Source organism: Tachypleus tridentatus, chromosome 13 (genome assembly GCF_004210375.1).
Source record: "Tachypleus tridentatus isolate NWPU-2018 chromosome 13, ASM421037v1, whole genome shotgun sequence".
NCBI lineage: Eukaryota > Metazoa > Arthropoda > Merostomata > Xiphosura > Limulidae > Tachypleus > Tachypleus tridentatus.
In genome coordinates, this window is record NC_134837.1 from 175,515,791 (window position 1) to 175,531,931 (window position 16,141).

The following is a 16,141-nucleotide window of genomic DNA, read 5'->3' on the forward strand; positions in this document are numbered from 1 at the left end:
GGGGAGGCAGATTAGATCAAGTTTTTCAACCACTTGTCTGTGGACTGGTATAGATCTATCACAATCATGTTGCCAGTCTGTTGGATTTCACAAAAACAAAGAAACACTGGCTAAATATCCATCTGTAAATAGTGATATTTAATCATTCTACTTGAATTTTAGTGATCTGCAACAGTTTAGGAAGCCATCAAGCTGATCTTTGTTATTGAAACTGTTAAGAAATGCTAGACTTAGTGCCCAACTTTTCTTTACTATCCTTATTTAAAAGAATGTGACCATTACATTCATTTTGTTACTTCCTTAATAATGTAAATACAAATGTTGTTAAACAATGACATAAATACTTCATATTTTTTTTAGATTTTGTCAGCTGTTCATTAGAACATATCTTCTGTTTCTTTAAACATATTTATTTTCTCAAACCTGTGTTCAAATTATATACAGAAGGCTGTTTGAAAACCAATTTGTTCGGAAACTGAATCAATTTTCCCCATAAGAAATACTGTAAATTAAATTAATTCATTACAGACCTCCAAAAATTATGCATTATGAAGCCTTTTAAATAAAAATATTGCTTAATTATATCTTAATAATAATACTTACATGCATAAAGTCAACCACAAAAACGATAAACACAATAAAAAAACAATAAATGAAAATTTAACTGCACTTTACCTGTGCTGAGATGAGCTGATGATGTAAGTAAAAGGTGGTGAGGAACATGGAGAGCAGGAGGGTTATTATTGTTTGGAAGGGGAGTCACCTTCCATTAAAACATCAGGTAACTCTCCTTCTGGGATTCTTTCTCCTTTCTGTCTCTTTGCACCACTACAACCTGCTTGAGACTCACTGGACCTATTTCTGACTAAAAACTTGTCTAATGAGGTTTGTTTCTCCCTGCATTTTAAAATGTTTCTGATGTAAGACATGGCATCGTCATTGAAGAGGTTTATGCTGCAGTTTGCTACAGCTTTGTCAGGGTGAAATTTTCCACAAAACTTTGTAACTCTCCCCATTTTCCACACATTTCCTTGATTAGTGAACTAGGAACATCCTCCCTTCCCTCCTCCTCATCTGAAGACACTTTCTTAGTTGCCTTCTGTTGCTGCTCCTTCTGAAGGTCTTGGAGTTCTTCTGTGGTGAGCTCAGTGTTGTGGTCTTTCACCAACTCCTCCACATCATCACCACTCACATTCAAGCCCATACACTTGCCTAGTGAGACAATATCCTCGACAACAGGCTCAACCTCAAAGCCTTCAAAGTCTCTATTTGCTACTGAGTCTGGCCACAATTTCTTCCAGGTTGAGTTCATGGTCCTCAAAGACACTTCCCTCCAGGCTTTGTCTATGATCCTCAAGCAATGGAGGATATTAAAGTGATTTTTCCAGAACTCTCTGAGGGTTAACTCTGTGCCAGTGGTCACTTCAAAGCACCTTTGAAACAGTGCTTTGGTGTAGAGTTTCTTAAAGTTTGATATGACCTGCTGGTCCATGGACTGAATGAGAGGAGTCATGTTAGGGGGCAAGAGCTTCACCGTAATGAAACTGTACTCCTCCACTAACCCGTCTTCCAAGCCTGGTGGGTGAGCAGGTGCATTGTCCATCACAAGAAGGGCCTTGGATGGCAACTGTTTTTCATGAGATAATTCTTTACACTTGGGGCAAACACTTCATGGATCCACTCTATAAAAAAAATTACCTGGTTACCCATGCTTTACTATGAGCCCTCCACATAACATTTAGTTTACTTTTCAGGACATTATTTTTCTTAAAAACCCTCAGGTTCTCAGAATGGTACACAAGCAAAGGCGCAAGTTTTAAGTCCCCACTTGCATTACGACATAACAGTAGAGTTAGCCTGTCCTTCATTGGCTTGTGTTCTAGCAGTGACTTCTCTTCCTTGGTGATGTGGGTCCTCTTTGGCATTTTCTTCCACTGTCTCATCACAGTTGAACACTTGTTGGGGAATAAAACCCTCAGCTTCTACATAGTCCTTAAATTCCCTAACAAATTTATCAGCAGCATTTTTGTTAGAACTGGCACCCTCCCCATGTCTCACCACACTATGTATGCCACTTCTCTTCCTAAATGTTTCAAACAACTCCCAACTAGCCTTAAAGGCATCACTTGTATCAGCACTCATTCCAGGGGTGTTTTTCGGGAGGTCAGCATGCAACTGCTTTGCTTTCTCACAAATGATGGTCTCAGAAATGCTATCACCAGCTAACTGTTTTTTGTTTACCAAAATCAACAACAGTTTTTCTGCCTCTTCCATTGTTTGTGATCTTCATTTTGTAAGCACTGTCACTTTTTTTGCAACATGAGCTCCTTTGATGGCCTCTTTATATTTCAGTATGTGTAGCAAGGTCAGACACAAGAACACCACTCTCATACTTCACTATGAGATTTTTTTTCACCTCTATTGTAGCTCTAACAACTTTTCTTTTTGGTTTGCTGCTTTCATTTTCCTTCTTTAATCCCATGGTGACTCATTTAATTAGAATATTCAGAAAAAACAAAACAAAGAAAAATGAGAACGTTCACAACAGATTTTAGGGGGGATGTGGACTGAGTGACAGATGAGGGTAAAATGTTTTTGGCAAGCTTGGCGTGGGCCAAAAATGGTCAAAAGGTCATTTGGGTCCTCAATCGGGTTATTTCGGGATTTGGGTCATGACAGCTTGGTTTGGGAACCGAGTTTATGTTCGACAACTAAGACATTTTTTTCTAGAACAATATGTTCGAAAACCGAATTGTTTGAGAACTGAGGTACCACTGTAGTTTGAAACTTATTAATTTGTGAAGCAATAATAAATAAAGTGATTTTGCCAAGATCACTAAATAATGAATTTTAGAAATATATTAAAACTATCTATGAATAATGAAGGTCCAATGATGTGTTACAGTTTTGCATTGGAACAAAACTCTTTATTTTCCTGTTTTGTTATTTAATAAAAAATAAAAAAATATTGTTGGCAGCACTTTCAGTTTTATAATTTGTGTAACTGTATTGTTTTGACCAGAGAGAGTTCCAGGTTTGAAGTGACATGATGAGACGTGGGAAAACAATGTAAATAAAATAAAACATCAATATGTTGTTAGATTAGTTACAGAGTCTGCTAGAGTGTTGTAGATCAACTACTGAGTTACTGAATATGTTAGTTTTATTTTACATCTTTGGAAGTATGTGACTGTTTGGTTTTCATTTCTGAGTTAGTCCTACCACTAGTTTCAAAATTTCTGTTGAAACATTATTTGTAAAGTTTGGCCTAAGTCAGAGTTAGACAATTAGTGGAATTTGCTAAATAATTAATTGCTTGACTCGTTAAATAATTAAACTCAACTAATTGATTATTTTCACATGAAATGGTTAAAATCCAAAATAAATGCACTAGTTATACCTACATGAGGAGACTCAAAAAAAGAAAAACAAAACAAGCTAACAATCATATTTCAGTTTCCACAATAAATGAGCATGTAGTTCATTTTTCTTGTATATAATGTATTTTAATTCATTTATTTTTCAATTTATTTGGAGTTTAGCAACATCAAAATTCAGATTATAATTGTATTATGTTTTCAAAAGTTTTGTTGACAAACTTAATAACAAGAAAAAAAGATTTTTGTAAACTCAAACCTTAGGTCTATAAAAGCCTTTATAATATGGTGACTGTTTTTACAATGATGTAAAATGTTTATGAAACTTAAGACGTTTATGGTGTAAACCAAAATATGCAACGGGAATAAAGATTCATAATTTATTATTCTTGCAGTATTTTTGCATTTGGAAGATGTTTATGTATTCCAGGATTTGTAAATGATAGAGATTGCTGTTGTATAACTTGTATGTCTTTAATTCTGGTTGAAATATGTGCATTTGATTTCATTTATGTATATATATATTTTTACAAAATATATAAAAAAGTAACAAATATTATGCTGTGAGAGTGAATACAGTTTTTTTTCTTGTTTGGATTGAGCACTTGGTCATTTTGAAACATGTTAGTGTAATTCCAATGAGCAGAAGGGAGACTTTATGACCTAAAATCATACAAAACTTTGGATAATATGTGGGCATTTATATTATTTGACCAGTTTTTAAGAAGTCATAAAATCAGTGGTCAGAGGACCAATCTTATTTTTTGACTAATCAGTTGGTCAACTTTTCAGTTCTAATTATTTTTAATTATATCTTTTTTTGCAATACCAAATTTTAGAAATGTTTCTAAAGAAATTTTAAAACCAATGTTATAACTGGAAAGCACTTGGATAATACTCAGGTCTTCAGAGGAATATGAAACAATTTAAAAACTAAGAAAGTCCTCAAAGTGCTTGTGTCAGAAAAGACTTTATTCTCATTGTATGAAATACTTATAAAATTAAACTTTCTTGTTACAAGATTAAGATTAAACATCAATACATCCAATATTTGATGTGTAATTTTTAGTCATTTGTGGAGTAGTTTATTTTTTCATACAGTAATCACACCTTTTCTTGCTTCAACAATAAAAATATCCCTTCCAAATGCTAATGTTTTGTCTCACATGGTTCTGTAATCAAAGAATCCATATAGTTTTGACAGACAAAATCCCATGATGTAATGATCTCAAAAGTGGTCAATTTATAGCAATTATAGGTGTCAACTGTTCTCCTTTATAATGAAATTTTAACTTGTTTACAACAAAAGGAGCAGAGTTTGTAACCTTTTCATCATTTGCCACAAGGATGGTCTGCAAACTGATTGGATTTGCAGTTTTATACCATAGGCTATGACAACCCTTTGTACAGAAGCAACATTTCAAATTAAGATAGCTCTTGTATATTAGTATTTAAATCAAATTTTAAAAATTATAAATGCATAACACGTGAGAGAAATTTAGTCATTTGCTGAAAAATGTTTATTTTTTTATCAAGAATGTAGTTAACAATTTTAGAACCATGGAAAGGATTTCTTATCATATTTGTTATAGACAATGATATTTTTACTATTAGTTTTGCCTAAGGACTGTGAGATACAGAAATCTAGTTTGACTAATTTATCATAAAATTGTACTGTTTTTAACATACACAGAATTGTGTGAGTGGACAGTACATATGTAAAAATATACTAATCACTAGCTTGATGTGCATTGAGCTGCTGTTGAACAAAAACATTTCTGTATACATGAACAAGTTTGTCAAGATACCTAAAGTGAAAAAGCTTCTTATACCAAACCAATGACACTAGAAGTTTATTTTTTTAAACAAGGTCGAGGAAAAGACTGCAATAATTACTACAGTTAGAGAATTAACAGCCTGATGATTGTGGAGTGTTAAATAATTTTGATAATTACACTTCCAAGTACAAATACAAGCTGATTAATCCCAAATTATTGTTATAAATTATCTGATTATGAACAAAAGAGATATAATATAATTAAGGCTGTAACTGAGAGAGAGAGAATCACAAGGTGAAATAATGTTAGTGGATTAATAAATAGCTCATTGAAATCTTTTTGTCAAAAATGTTCTTGCAGTTTTTGTTTGTTCTGAAACTTCTAAAAACAGAACAAACAAACAGTATAAGATTTGGCTGATTATAGTGTATTTAATAATTTCAAAAACTTAAATCTCTTTAGGCTTAAAATGTAATAGTTCAAAACCTGTATAAAAAATATCACTTAAGATAGCCAATTAAGATAATTTGGTGGACTATGTAAGCAAAACACGTGCATTTGTACAGTACACATTTAGATCATTAAAGAAAACTGACAGTCCTTATATGTGTGTATTTATGGCTGTTTACTTATAAGTAGGCATCACTTGCAGCTGTTTGTAGGCATATCTTTGTATACAGTTATTTAACCTAGTTGAGCTAAAGCTTCAATTAGTAGTTTATACAAGAAGTGGGCTGTTAGCCAACCAAAACCTCCATCTATCTGAGCTTTAGACATTTGGAGAATTACTGTAGTACTAAATACTTTCAGAGATTGCTTGTAAATTCAAAATCACTATCAATGAAAATGTGCAATACAGTATTTTATAAAATGTGCAATACAGTATTTTATAAAATCTTCATTGATTGTTGTTATAAGGTTTATACACCAATGCCAGTGTCAGAATTGATGAAACAAAAACAGTTGCTGACAAGCAGGGATGAATTTCAGTTGTGTCAAATACTAGCAGTCATTTAGAAACTGTTTTCAGTATACAAATAAAATTGTTTGTGCTACATTATGAACATTAAATATAGCACAATACTTATTATGCTTTTAAGTCACAAAACATGTTAAAAACCAGTGGATATGTGTTCATGTTTTCTCATAGAAAGAATATTGACTTAAATATTTCCATAAATTCACCTCAATTAATACTAGAGTATTTAGACCAAAGATATGCACTAAGAAGTGTCTATTAATTTCTTTCTAGTGCTCATTTATACATCATTAAGATTTTACACTTTTGGAGTATAAAATATTTAAAACATTAAAGCTGCTAACAGAAATACCTGCTGGAGGATAGGTGTAACTGTTAGTTTTTATGGAAGGCTTCTGCTTTTGCAGCCTTTCATGGATTTGTCTGACAGATTTACAACACTGTACTCAAACTTAACATTCAATAATCTTCACAATTCATGAGAAAAACTATTTTATTGAAGGTTTAGTTTAAAAATGAAATATCACCACAGCATTACATCACAGATTAGCTTTTATCGAAGTGTTACTTTATTGGCACAGTTATCAGTGAAAGTACCTTGCTTTTCTGTTGAAACACACTTGAGATTTTCACTAAAGAAAAACAAATATATTTTTTTTAAGTTTATTGATTGTTTTATATTTGAAACTCACTACTTTTATTTAATTTTCATTGGTTAAATTTGAAACATTTATTGTTCACCTTTAAAAATACTACCTAGTTATAAAAGTATCACTCGGTTATGATTGGTACAGTAGTTTCCGAGATCCGAGTTTGGGACATCTACATCACATTCTATATTATAATAAAATTTAGCATAGTAGTTTCTAATTCACTAATGTTATGAAATAACTTTATCTCATAATTGTTTTGGCTTGTATATCTAAATTCATATGAAGCTTCTGTTCTACAATGTGGATAAATAAAAGTGGTGTGGGCCTAATTACCTCCCATTTTTCAGTCTGATGACACATACTGTATCATCTAACAGTTTAGAACTCCCTAAACCTACACTGCAGTTACATTAATAACCTTGAGTCTTGCTTTTTAATTTTAGTGAAACTATTTTCATTGCAAGGAAAAAAACTTAATATAATAAATTTCTTAAAGTATATGACAAGTGAAATTATTTTATAGCACTTTTCATTGGTATGTTAAAGTTGAAAGAAGAGAAATATAGGTGGCAGGTTTGTGGACTAACAACATCCAAATCAGGAGTTTGATTCCTCGTGGTAGATAGAACACAAATAATCCACTGTGTACTTCTGTGCTCATAAATCAACAAGCCAATTATAATTTTTTTAGAGAAATTCTTTTTGAAATTTTAATAATAGTTGTTGAGAATTATTGTATAGAATAATATATTTATATTTGTAAATAGAGTTTAAATTATATAACATTAGTATAAACCTTGATTCAATTTTAAACAACCAATTTAGAAAGTATATTTATAGTGAAATTATGTATATATAATATTGGAAGGTATTTTATGTAGTGTTTTGTTTCTCCCTAGATGGCGCTTACGTTGATTTTATATTAACAAAATGTCTTTTATTAATATGATGATGGTGATTTGTATACTTTTTTATGCAAATTGCATACTATTAAAACATTGTAATCTAATCCGTGAACCCACAGGAAATTTGCATAAATAGTTTATAAAACTGTGGTAAAAAAACTAATTGAATTCTGTCGGTGTCTGTGGGGTTTAGTGGTAATATATTTCTGGTATTATAGTTATGGATTTATTTTTTTTATTATTTTGAAACATATTACAAGATATAAACAACATTTTCTCGTACTTGGCTGGTTTTAATAAGTTGTTCCGGTAGTTTGGAAAATGCTGTGTAATATCTTATGTACGAGCGCTTGAGTTACGACACGGTATAGTACACGGGTAGGCAATAAAACTGCATGTTGTGAAATTGAATATACATACAACATATTTCATCAGCTTTGAATCAGTTTGAATATATGATGTTAGGGAGTGAACGACAAACAAACCAGAAAGCTGTTCTTACACTTTTATAGTATTGGTATGTGTCGTAACTTGCACGAAGTTTCATGTAGTGCTAATAGTGTTGGTGATTCACGAAATCATACCAGGCTGGGATTTTCGTTATATCAGTAAGCGTTATGCTTTGTAATCGTGACCGACATGAGTGTGACTGTAAAATGAATTGGTTTTAAATTGTACGTTGGTGTTATTATTTCCATATTACCTCTGGGGTCATTTTCTATATCAACAAGAGGCTATAATACGAAACAAAATCGAAGAAGTGTGTCATCGGTCAGTTGTTTTTAGTGTTTTATTAATTCAAGAACAAAAAAGTAAAAAAAAAAAACGTTTTTTTTTCTAGGTGGAGTCTTAACTTGCTCATGAATAAATTAAGTGAAGTTCTTGAATATCCTACTGTCAGCGCCTTTCGTCTTTATTGTTTTTTTTTAATTTCGCGCAAAGCTACACGAGGGCTATTTGCGCTAGCCGACCTTAATTTAACAGTGTAAGACTAGAGGGAAGGCAGCTAGTCATCGTCACCCACCGCCAACTCTTGGACTACTCTTTTACCAACGGATTGACCGTCACATTATATCGCCTCCACGGTTGAAAGGGCGAGCATGTTTGGTGTGATGGGGATTCGAACCAGCGACCCTAGAGTACGAATCAAGTGTCTTAACCACTTGGCCATGTCGGACGGTTTTCGTCTTTAATTGTACAACAGAGTAAAGTAATTCGTCTCGCTGTAAAAGAGAGCACATACTTTCATTGGGCATACTGAAGATGATCCTTGTTACCAATGGTTGAAACATTTGTTATCTGACTTTTATATATGAATAAATGTAGAATTAACACAGACATAACAACTACATGTATTTTCAAATAAATAATCAGATCGAAGTCATAGGATAAAAAGGAAAATTCGTACCCATCCTTTTGTAGCTGTACTTAAATAATCAACTGTTTATTAAACAGTCTCTGTGTGTGTAGCTTTATATGATAGGGATATTGTTGAATAGTTTCTTTATATGTGTATGGCTTTATATCATCAATATATTGTTGGAACTCTAATAAACATTAAACTTTTAATTCTTGTAAAACACGACGGACTTAGACAATTGGTGAGGTTTCTATTTAAGGGGTTCAGTTCCTCCGGATTAAAGTTCTTAAGAACGTGTGTTTTGCGAGGGCTTCTGAGCTGTGCCAGGTAAGGCTGCGACGTAGTGGCTCGGCTGAAGGTGGAGCCTACGCCGTGGCTATCCGCTTGGAACGCTGTGTGACGTCTTTCTACCTGCCTCAGCCACATCTACATTGCAAGGTAAGTGACGTACACGACTTTGGCACACTGCGTGAGTCACACAGTCGTTTGCTTGGCGAATCTTTATAGTGTTTCCGACCTGAAAGAGAAGGGTTTTCAAAGTGTACAGAAAAGTTGGTAAAGATATATGAGATTAATATTTTGATTAAAAGAACACTAGCACGGGACGGTTTGGAATGGCAAGTTGCCCTCTTAGGCTGTTTCGTAAAGCATCCTTCCGAGAACTTTATACATAAGCCAATGGTTTATGGAGATAGAAACTTCTTGTACGCTTAAACTGTAATTATAAGCGTTCAGAATGTTACTCTGTATTTTGTGAATATCTCGTAATGTGTAACAAATCTTCATAGTAGCATGCAGTGATTTACACAATTTTGAGATGCTGAAAACGAGAAGGAAAAAAAGTTCTAATGTAAGATAAATCGAATTCAGGAACAACTTAGTGCAAAGTTTTTGTATGTGTTTTCCTTCAGTAAATCTAGATCTTTGGAACAAGCTGTCTTACAGTAAGATTAGGAAAACCCTTCACCAACATAACGAGCTTAGATTCGAACTGAAAAAGAGCACCTTACAAGGTGTGTACAAACATTTGTTTTCTTAAGTTCGTAGGCTTATTCTAATAGAAACGCCTGTCACGTACTGGATCATAGTTTATGGACGAATACCTTAATATGTATTTGGCGGTCATTGGCCACCAATGACGTGACCTTGACCATTAGAAGGCTGAGGTCTCTGGACTGTACAACTTTGTAAAAGATATTGTTACGTGGGAAGAAACGCCTGTTTCGTGAGTTACAATAGTGCTTGCGGCTATCTCCGAGAAGTTGCAGTTCGTTGTTTCTAGATTTTTAACAAACCCCAAACGGGATATGTGGCTTGCAGTTGAAATTGACTTTGTGCATAACTTTAATTTCTATGATAGAGAAAATCGATCCCACATCCACCTGAATCACTAACTTTGTAGTGTTATTGTGGTGGACGTTAGGTTCGTTGATAAATTATCAAGTTACTTTTGTGTGTGTTTAAGATGTAACATAGTCGAACAAGTTATAGCACCGGTGCTATTGTTTTGGAAACGTTTATGAGTAATGTAATAACTGTATACGATTCTTTTGGTAATACCAGTAATCCAAATGTGATGTTAAACAAGGTAATGGCAGAGGAAATGCCGTAGACTCAGATGTCAGTTTTAATTTGATGTCAAGGATGAAATCCTTGGTATTTGTTGAAGTAGTGTTTAAAGATACTGGAAGTACCATTTGTCCAGGATAAACGTTTATAATTTTAACTAATGAACAAGTGTTTGTTAATAGAAAAGAAAAATAATTGAATGTGCAGTTTGGATCAGACTGTAGTTTAAGCTTTTCACATGAAGTGGAAACTTGCAGCTTCAGATGTGGTGGTGCTAGTGGATTGTTTCCGACTACGACATAACCCCGAACAACAATGTTGCAGCAACAATTTCACTAACGTACAACATTGGTGTTCGACTACGCCTTCCAATGTGAGTGTTAACTTTATTTATTGACTCGTTTGTTACTGGTTAGAAATTTTCAATATTAAATAGAGCTCCTTAAAAAGTTGTCTGCATTATAGAATTACTTACAAAAGAAAGTAGGTAGTTAACAGGAATGTTTGTATAGAGCATGCTATCTTACTGATTATAAATCGTCAGTTATTTATAAGAGAAAGTAGGTAGTTAACAGGAATGTTTGTATAGAGCATGCTATCTTACTGATTAGAAGTCGTCAGTTATTTATAAAAGAAAGTAGGTAGTTAACAGGAATGTTTGTATAGAGCATGCTATCTTACTGATTAGAAGTCGTCAGTTATTTATAAAAGAAAGTAGGTAGTTAACAGGAATGTTTGTATAGAGCATGCTATCTTACTGATTAGAAATCGTCAGTTATATTTATAAAAGAAAGTAGGTAGTTAACAGGAATGTTTGTATAGAGCATGCTATCTTACTGATTAGAAATCGTCTGTTATTTATAAAAGAAAGTAGGTAGTTAACAGGAATGATTGTATAGAGCATGCTATCTTACTGATTAGAAATCGTCAGTTATTTATAAAAGAAAGTAGGTAGTTAACAGGAATGATTGTATAGAGCATGCTATCTTACTGATTAGAAATCGTCAGTTATTTATAAAAGAATGTAGGTAGTTAACAGGAATGTTTGTATAGAGCATGCTATCTTACTGATTAGAAATCGTCAGTTATTTATAAAAGAAAGTAGGTAGTTAACAGGAATGATTTTATAGAGCATGCTATCTTACTGATTAGAAATCGTCAGTTATTTATAAAACAAAGTAGGTAGTTAACATTAATGTTTGTATATAATATGCTATCTTACTGATTAGAAATTGTCAGTTATTTATTAAAGAAAGTAGGTAGTATAGAGCATACTATCACTTGTTTTGTGTTAAAATAAAAAATTAAGTCAAATATTATTGACGCAGCAAATCGAGTATCATTAAAAGTTGAACATTTTTCACCAATACCTCTTTTTTTCTTCTGGTTTCATCAGTTTCATTTTTATGAGTAATAGTTGTTCTTTGGAAAATTTGCACATCATCATTTAGATAGTAAATACCAGTTGGTTGCCACATCGTTGCCTGCAAAGTGGATGTAGAATAGACAATTACTGCAACTCAATGATTGCACAAGATTGATTACATCATTATTTATATACCATTTACCAAGACATCACTTGTACTCCATAGACCATGTAGTTAAAAACAGTTACTTTTATGCTGTCAGGTAGCCAATGTACCTTTTTGTAATTGCTGATGGCTAAGGTGTTGTATCGTTACTTGCTGGTTGGATGCTGAATTTCAAGTGGACTCAGCTGCATTATTTGCAAGTTGAATGACATATTTTAGTGTTACTACACCATTACCTGCATACTGAATGTGACATGGGTATCACACTATTACACAAAGTGAATCTCAAGAAATCACAGCTACATGACTTACATGTTGAACAGCAAGCAGTGAAATGTGAATGTAGCTACAACGAAATAATGAGTTTAGTGACAAAACATTCACTTTAAACTATTCCACATAAAAAAACTTCAACAATAAAACAGGAAACACAATACCATTTTAAAGATGTCGGTATAAAAAAGGGGTAGTTATCAATTTGATTTATGCAAATTAATTACCATCTTCTACACTTAACACTTAGTGTTATCCCAAATTAAAGTTGTAATGTTTTATTTCCTTTAATATTGTGAATGGTTTGTCCACTTCAAGTTGTAAAGAACAACATCTAAACACAAACTGACAAATAATGTTTTAAACTTATTACAGATGATAAAAACAATAAAAGGCAACTTTCACTTAGATTAAAATTTCATTATTATAGAACAAATAAAAACACCTATAACGCTTAACTTTGTTTTTTTACTGATATAAAACTGAGAAAGTTTAATAGAATTCTGTCAGTTATTTTACTCTTGATCTAATATGAACATCAAATATAAAGTCTAATCCTTGTGCTTCCTTGTTTAAATTTGAATTTTTAATCATTGTTAAGGTCAGTAAGGCTATTACGTTTATTTATATAATGTCTTTTTTCCAAATATTTTTAGGGATTAGTTGTACTTTTCTTCATTGTACACCTATGAAGTTTTCTGATTTTGGTGTTACAATCACAGGTGGAAATCTTTTAGCTTCAATAGGCAGAAAATCTTATGTATGACCCTAAAAATAGCATTACATTATATACTTAGCAGCTACAGTGTGTGGATTAGTATATATTTAGAAACTTGAGTAGCTAACAGCTATTTCTGAATACATCAAAAAAATAACTGATGCTATAAAAGCCAATTTTTTATTGTACCAATTAAATAACTTGCAGTGCAAGTTAATACCAGGATTTAGTTGTTTTCCTGAAATATGTGAAAGCAGTCTATAGTATTTTCTTTGTTCTTATTTTGGACTGGATAGTTAATTTTTGTTACAGCTTATAAAATCTCAATGTATTATTTGCTTATAACAATACTCAGTGTAAGTAACTAACCAAGAAAACTGTGAAAAATAAATAGTTTTCTCCGTAATACGTACAAAAAGGGACCTAACCAGCAGTGATTGAATGGGATTAATTGAAATATTATTGGTAGTTTTTGTGTTTACTTTATTCGTATGATATTATGAACATCATAACCAATAAAGTGATGAACATGCAAATAATTTTTTGAATACATAGTTTAGATTTTTTTTAAAACCAATTGTCAGTAAGTTTGTTTGTTTTCCAAAAACCATTATAATAATAATTTAAAATGACACATGTGCACCATGCATGCACAGTTAAAAGTAGTACAAAATTAAAATAATTACATAAGAAATTATTTACTGCGTAATTATTTTAGCTTTGTACTTTTAATTGTTTATGCCATTATAATATGAGAGTAATAATGAGGGGGAATGTATTTCAGTATTTTTATGAAATTGCTTGTGAAGCCACCAATATAATCTTGTGTGTAAAAGGATGTATATTTTCTTAGTATTTCATTTTACAAGTATATTTAGTATTACAAAGAGAAGCAACTGTTTTTTTATATACCGTTAATTATTTACATTTATAGTAAACAAACAGATAAAATGAAACATAATCTTTTGTGCAATATATCTATAATAGAAAAGTAAGTTGTTCATCATACATTTATTGATTGTAATCACATTTGCTTTGAAAGATGAAATCAAAAGCAGTAGAGTGTTAACAAGAGTAGAGGGTCTGTGTTTAAAACCTGTTTGTGACTACACAAGTTCCATTATTTTATAAAGTATTTACTGAATTTTTTATGCTGTTTGAACAGCACAGAAATATATTAAATATTTTGTGAAAATTGTCTTCCACGTCTTACTTCTGTCTACGTTTTTGTTACTTAAGGTACCTGTTTTAGTGATGTGCTCTGCGTTGTTGTTTACCAACGTTTATTAGTAAATACATCCACATCATCGTAAATTATATGCATTATTAAAGTAGCACAAAATAGAAATATTTTTTAGCAGTGTTAGGAAATATAAAGGGAATACTGCACATTCAGAATAACAGGAATATTTGAAATAGTAGTAATTAATGATGTCCAATAATGATAAGTTCAAATAAGTTAAAGATTTTCCTATCATTGAAGTGCATTTTACAGCAACACCATTATGAGTAGTTCATAATGTGAAATAATTTATTTGGAAGTCTCTTGTTAAGAGAATATGTTAAACGTATTCTCCAAGATACTCCTGTTCATTGTGATTTAGTGAACTTAGTTTATGTACATTTAGAATATTTGTAGGGGGTGTAACTTGAGAGTAGGTAGAATGAATGTTAATAGTAAACCATTTTTACATATTTTCATTACCTATACATAAGGCTGGAGCAGGAACCTGTAGGATAAAGTTCTGTTAAAGTTATAATAAAGTATTTTTTCAGTTATATAGTGTTTAGTAAACCTGTATAGATCTCGGTAACGTTATAGTTTCTTGGTGGAAGTTTCCATATTTGTTAGTTTTTATTATTAATAGAATGATATTTTTTACTGTTTGTTACTTGTTATGCATGTATTTATCCACTGACATTAGTTTTTTTTATTTCACTATTTGGCTTACTAAAATACACAAAAATACACATGTTTACCCTTAAGCATGTTCTATTTACTTTGAGTTCCTAATAACTAGGAATTTGCTATCTTACACTTCCCTAATTTTTTGTTGTGTTTCAAAATTTGTAATGTACACTCGGTGATTTACATTTTTTTTATGAAAAAAACTTAAAAAATTACCTTTATACCCCAGACATAAACAAACAAAATTCTATTTTAACCAACATTTTATGAGCTAGCACATAATATACAAGGCAAAATATTGGTTTAAATTTTTTAAAAAATTATATAAAGGTCATTTTTTTCAAAACTTTTATGAAAATACTTGATTGTTTGATCAATAGATAGCTAACTTTTCATACATTTTTGAATTATATATAATACTACAAGTGTTTGACATGATGGTAATTTATATGATTTTTCTTGTTGTTCAGATTTGTGTAATTAATTCTGTTGATAGTAATAACCACTGAGTTTGGAATAATTAGACGAAGTCATCCAAAAGCATGACCCTAAAGATGCATTGTTTTTCACTTTTCATTTAGATTCCTAAGAGCAAGACAAGGTTCAGTCATACTTGGGTTATTTGAAAATGTAAATCTAACATTGTCATAATTTCTTTTAAGGCTCAACTTTGGTGATTAAGTAATTCTGTTTCCATAGCAATACCAGATATCTCCTGTACATGAAGTTCAGGTGTGACCAAAGGCAGACCAATCCAATAAATAGCATGAATTATTTACTTTACTTATTAAGTCTCTCGAAAGAAACCACTGCATGCATATTAGCACCCCACTAGTACAGCAGTAAGTACGGATTTACAATGCTAAAATCAGGGGTTCAATTCCCCTTGGTTGGCTCAGCAGTTAGCCTGATGTGGCTTTGCTAAAAGAAAACATTAACATGCACGTTAATAGCAGCTTATAATTATATGAGTTTAAATAAATTATTGTTTGTTTTAAACTAATCTCCTAAAGAATGGCAGTGTTTGGGTGTGGTCAGAATATTTACTATCATGTATTTTGATGCCAAATATGTTAAAGTCATATGTC

The 16,141-nt window shown here is 31.8% G+C and overlaps 1 protein-coding gene across 4 annotated transcripts in view; it reads left to right on the forward strand.

Moving 5' to 3' along the window:
• The window catches only part of LOC143240325 (germinal center kinase 1-like), a 104,953-nt gene that overhangs the window by 15,619 nt on the left and 73,193 nt on the right, over positions 1-16,141 (forward strand). The window contains exon 1 of one of the 4 annotated variants that reach the window (XM_076482573.1): positions 9,342-9,490. The exons of 2 other annotated variants lie outside the window; for them this stretch is intronic. Coding sequence is in view for 1 of the 2 variants with exons in the window: in XM_076482568.1 (XP_076338683.1) it covers positions 10,860-10,994 (135 nt within the window). In the remaining variant the exon portion in view is untranslated. Of the gene's footprint in view, positions 1-9,341; positions 9,491-9,565; positions 10,995-16,141 lie in introns of those variants that run through there. One more of the 4 variants, XM_076482568.1, reaches the window with a different exon arrangement.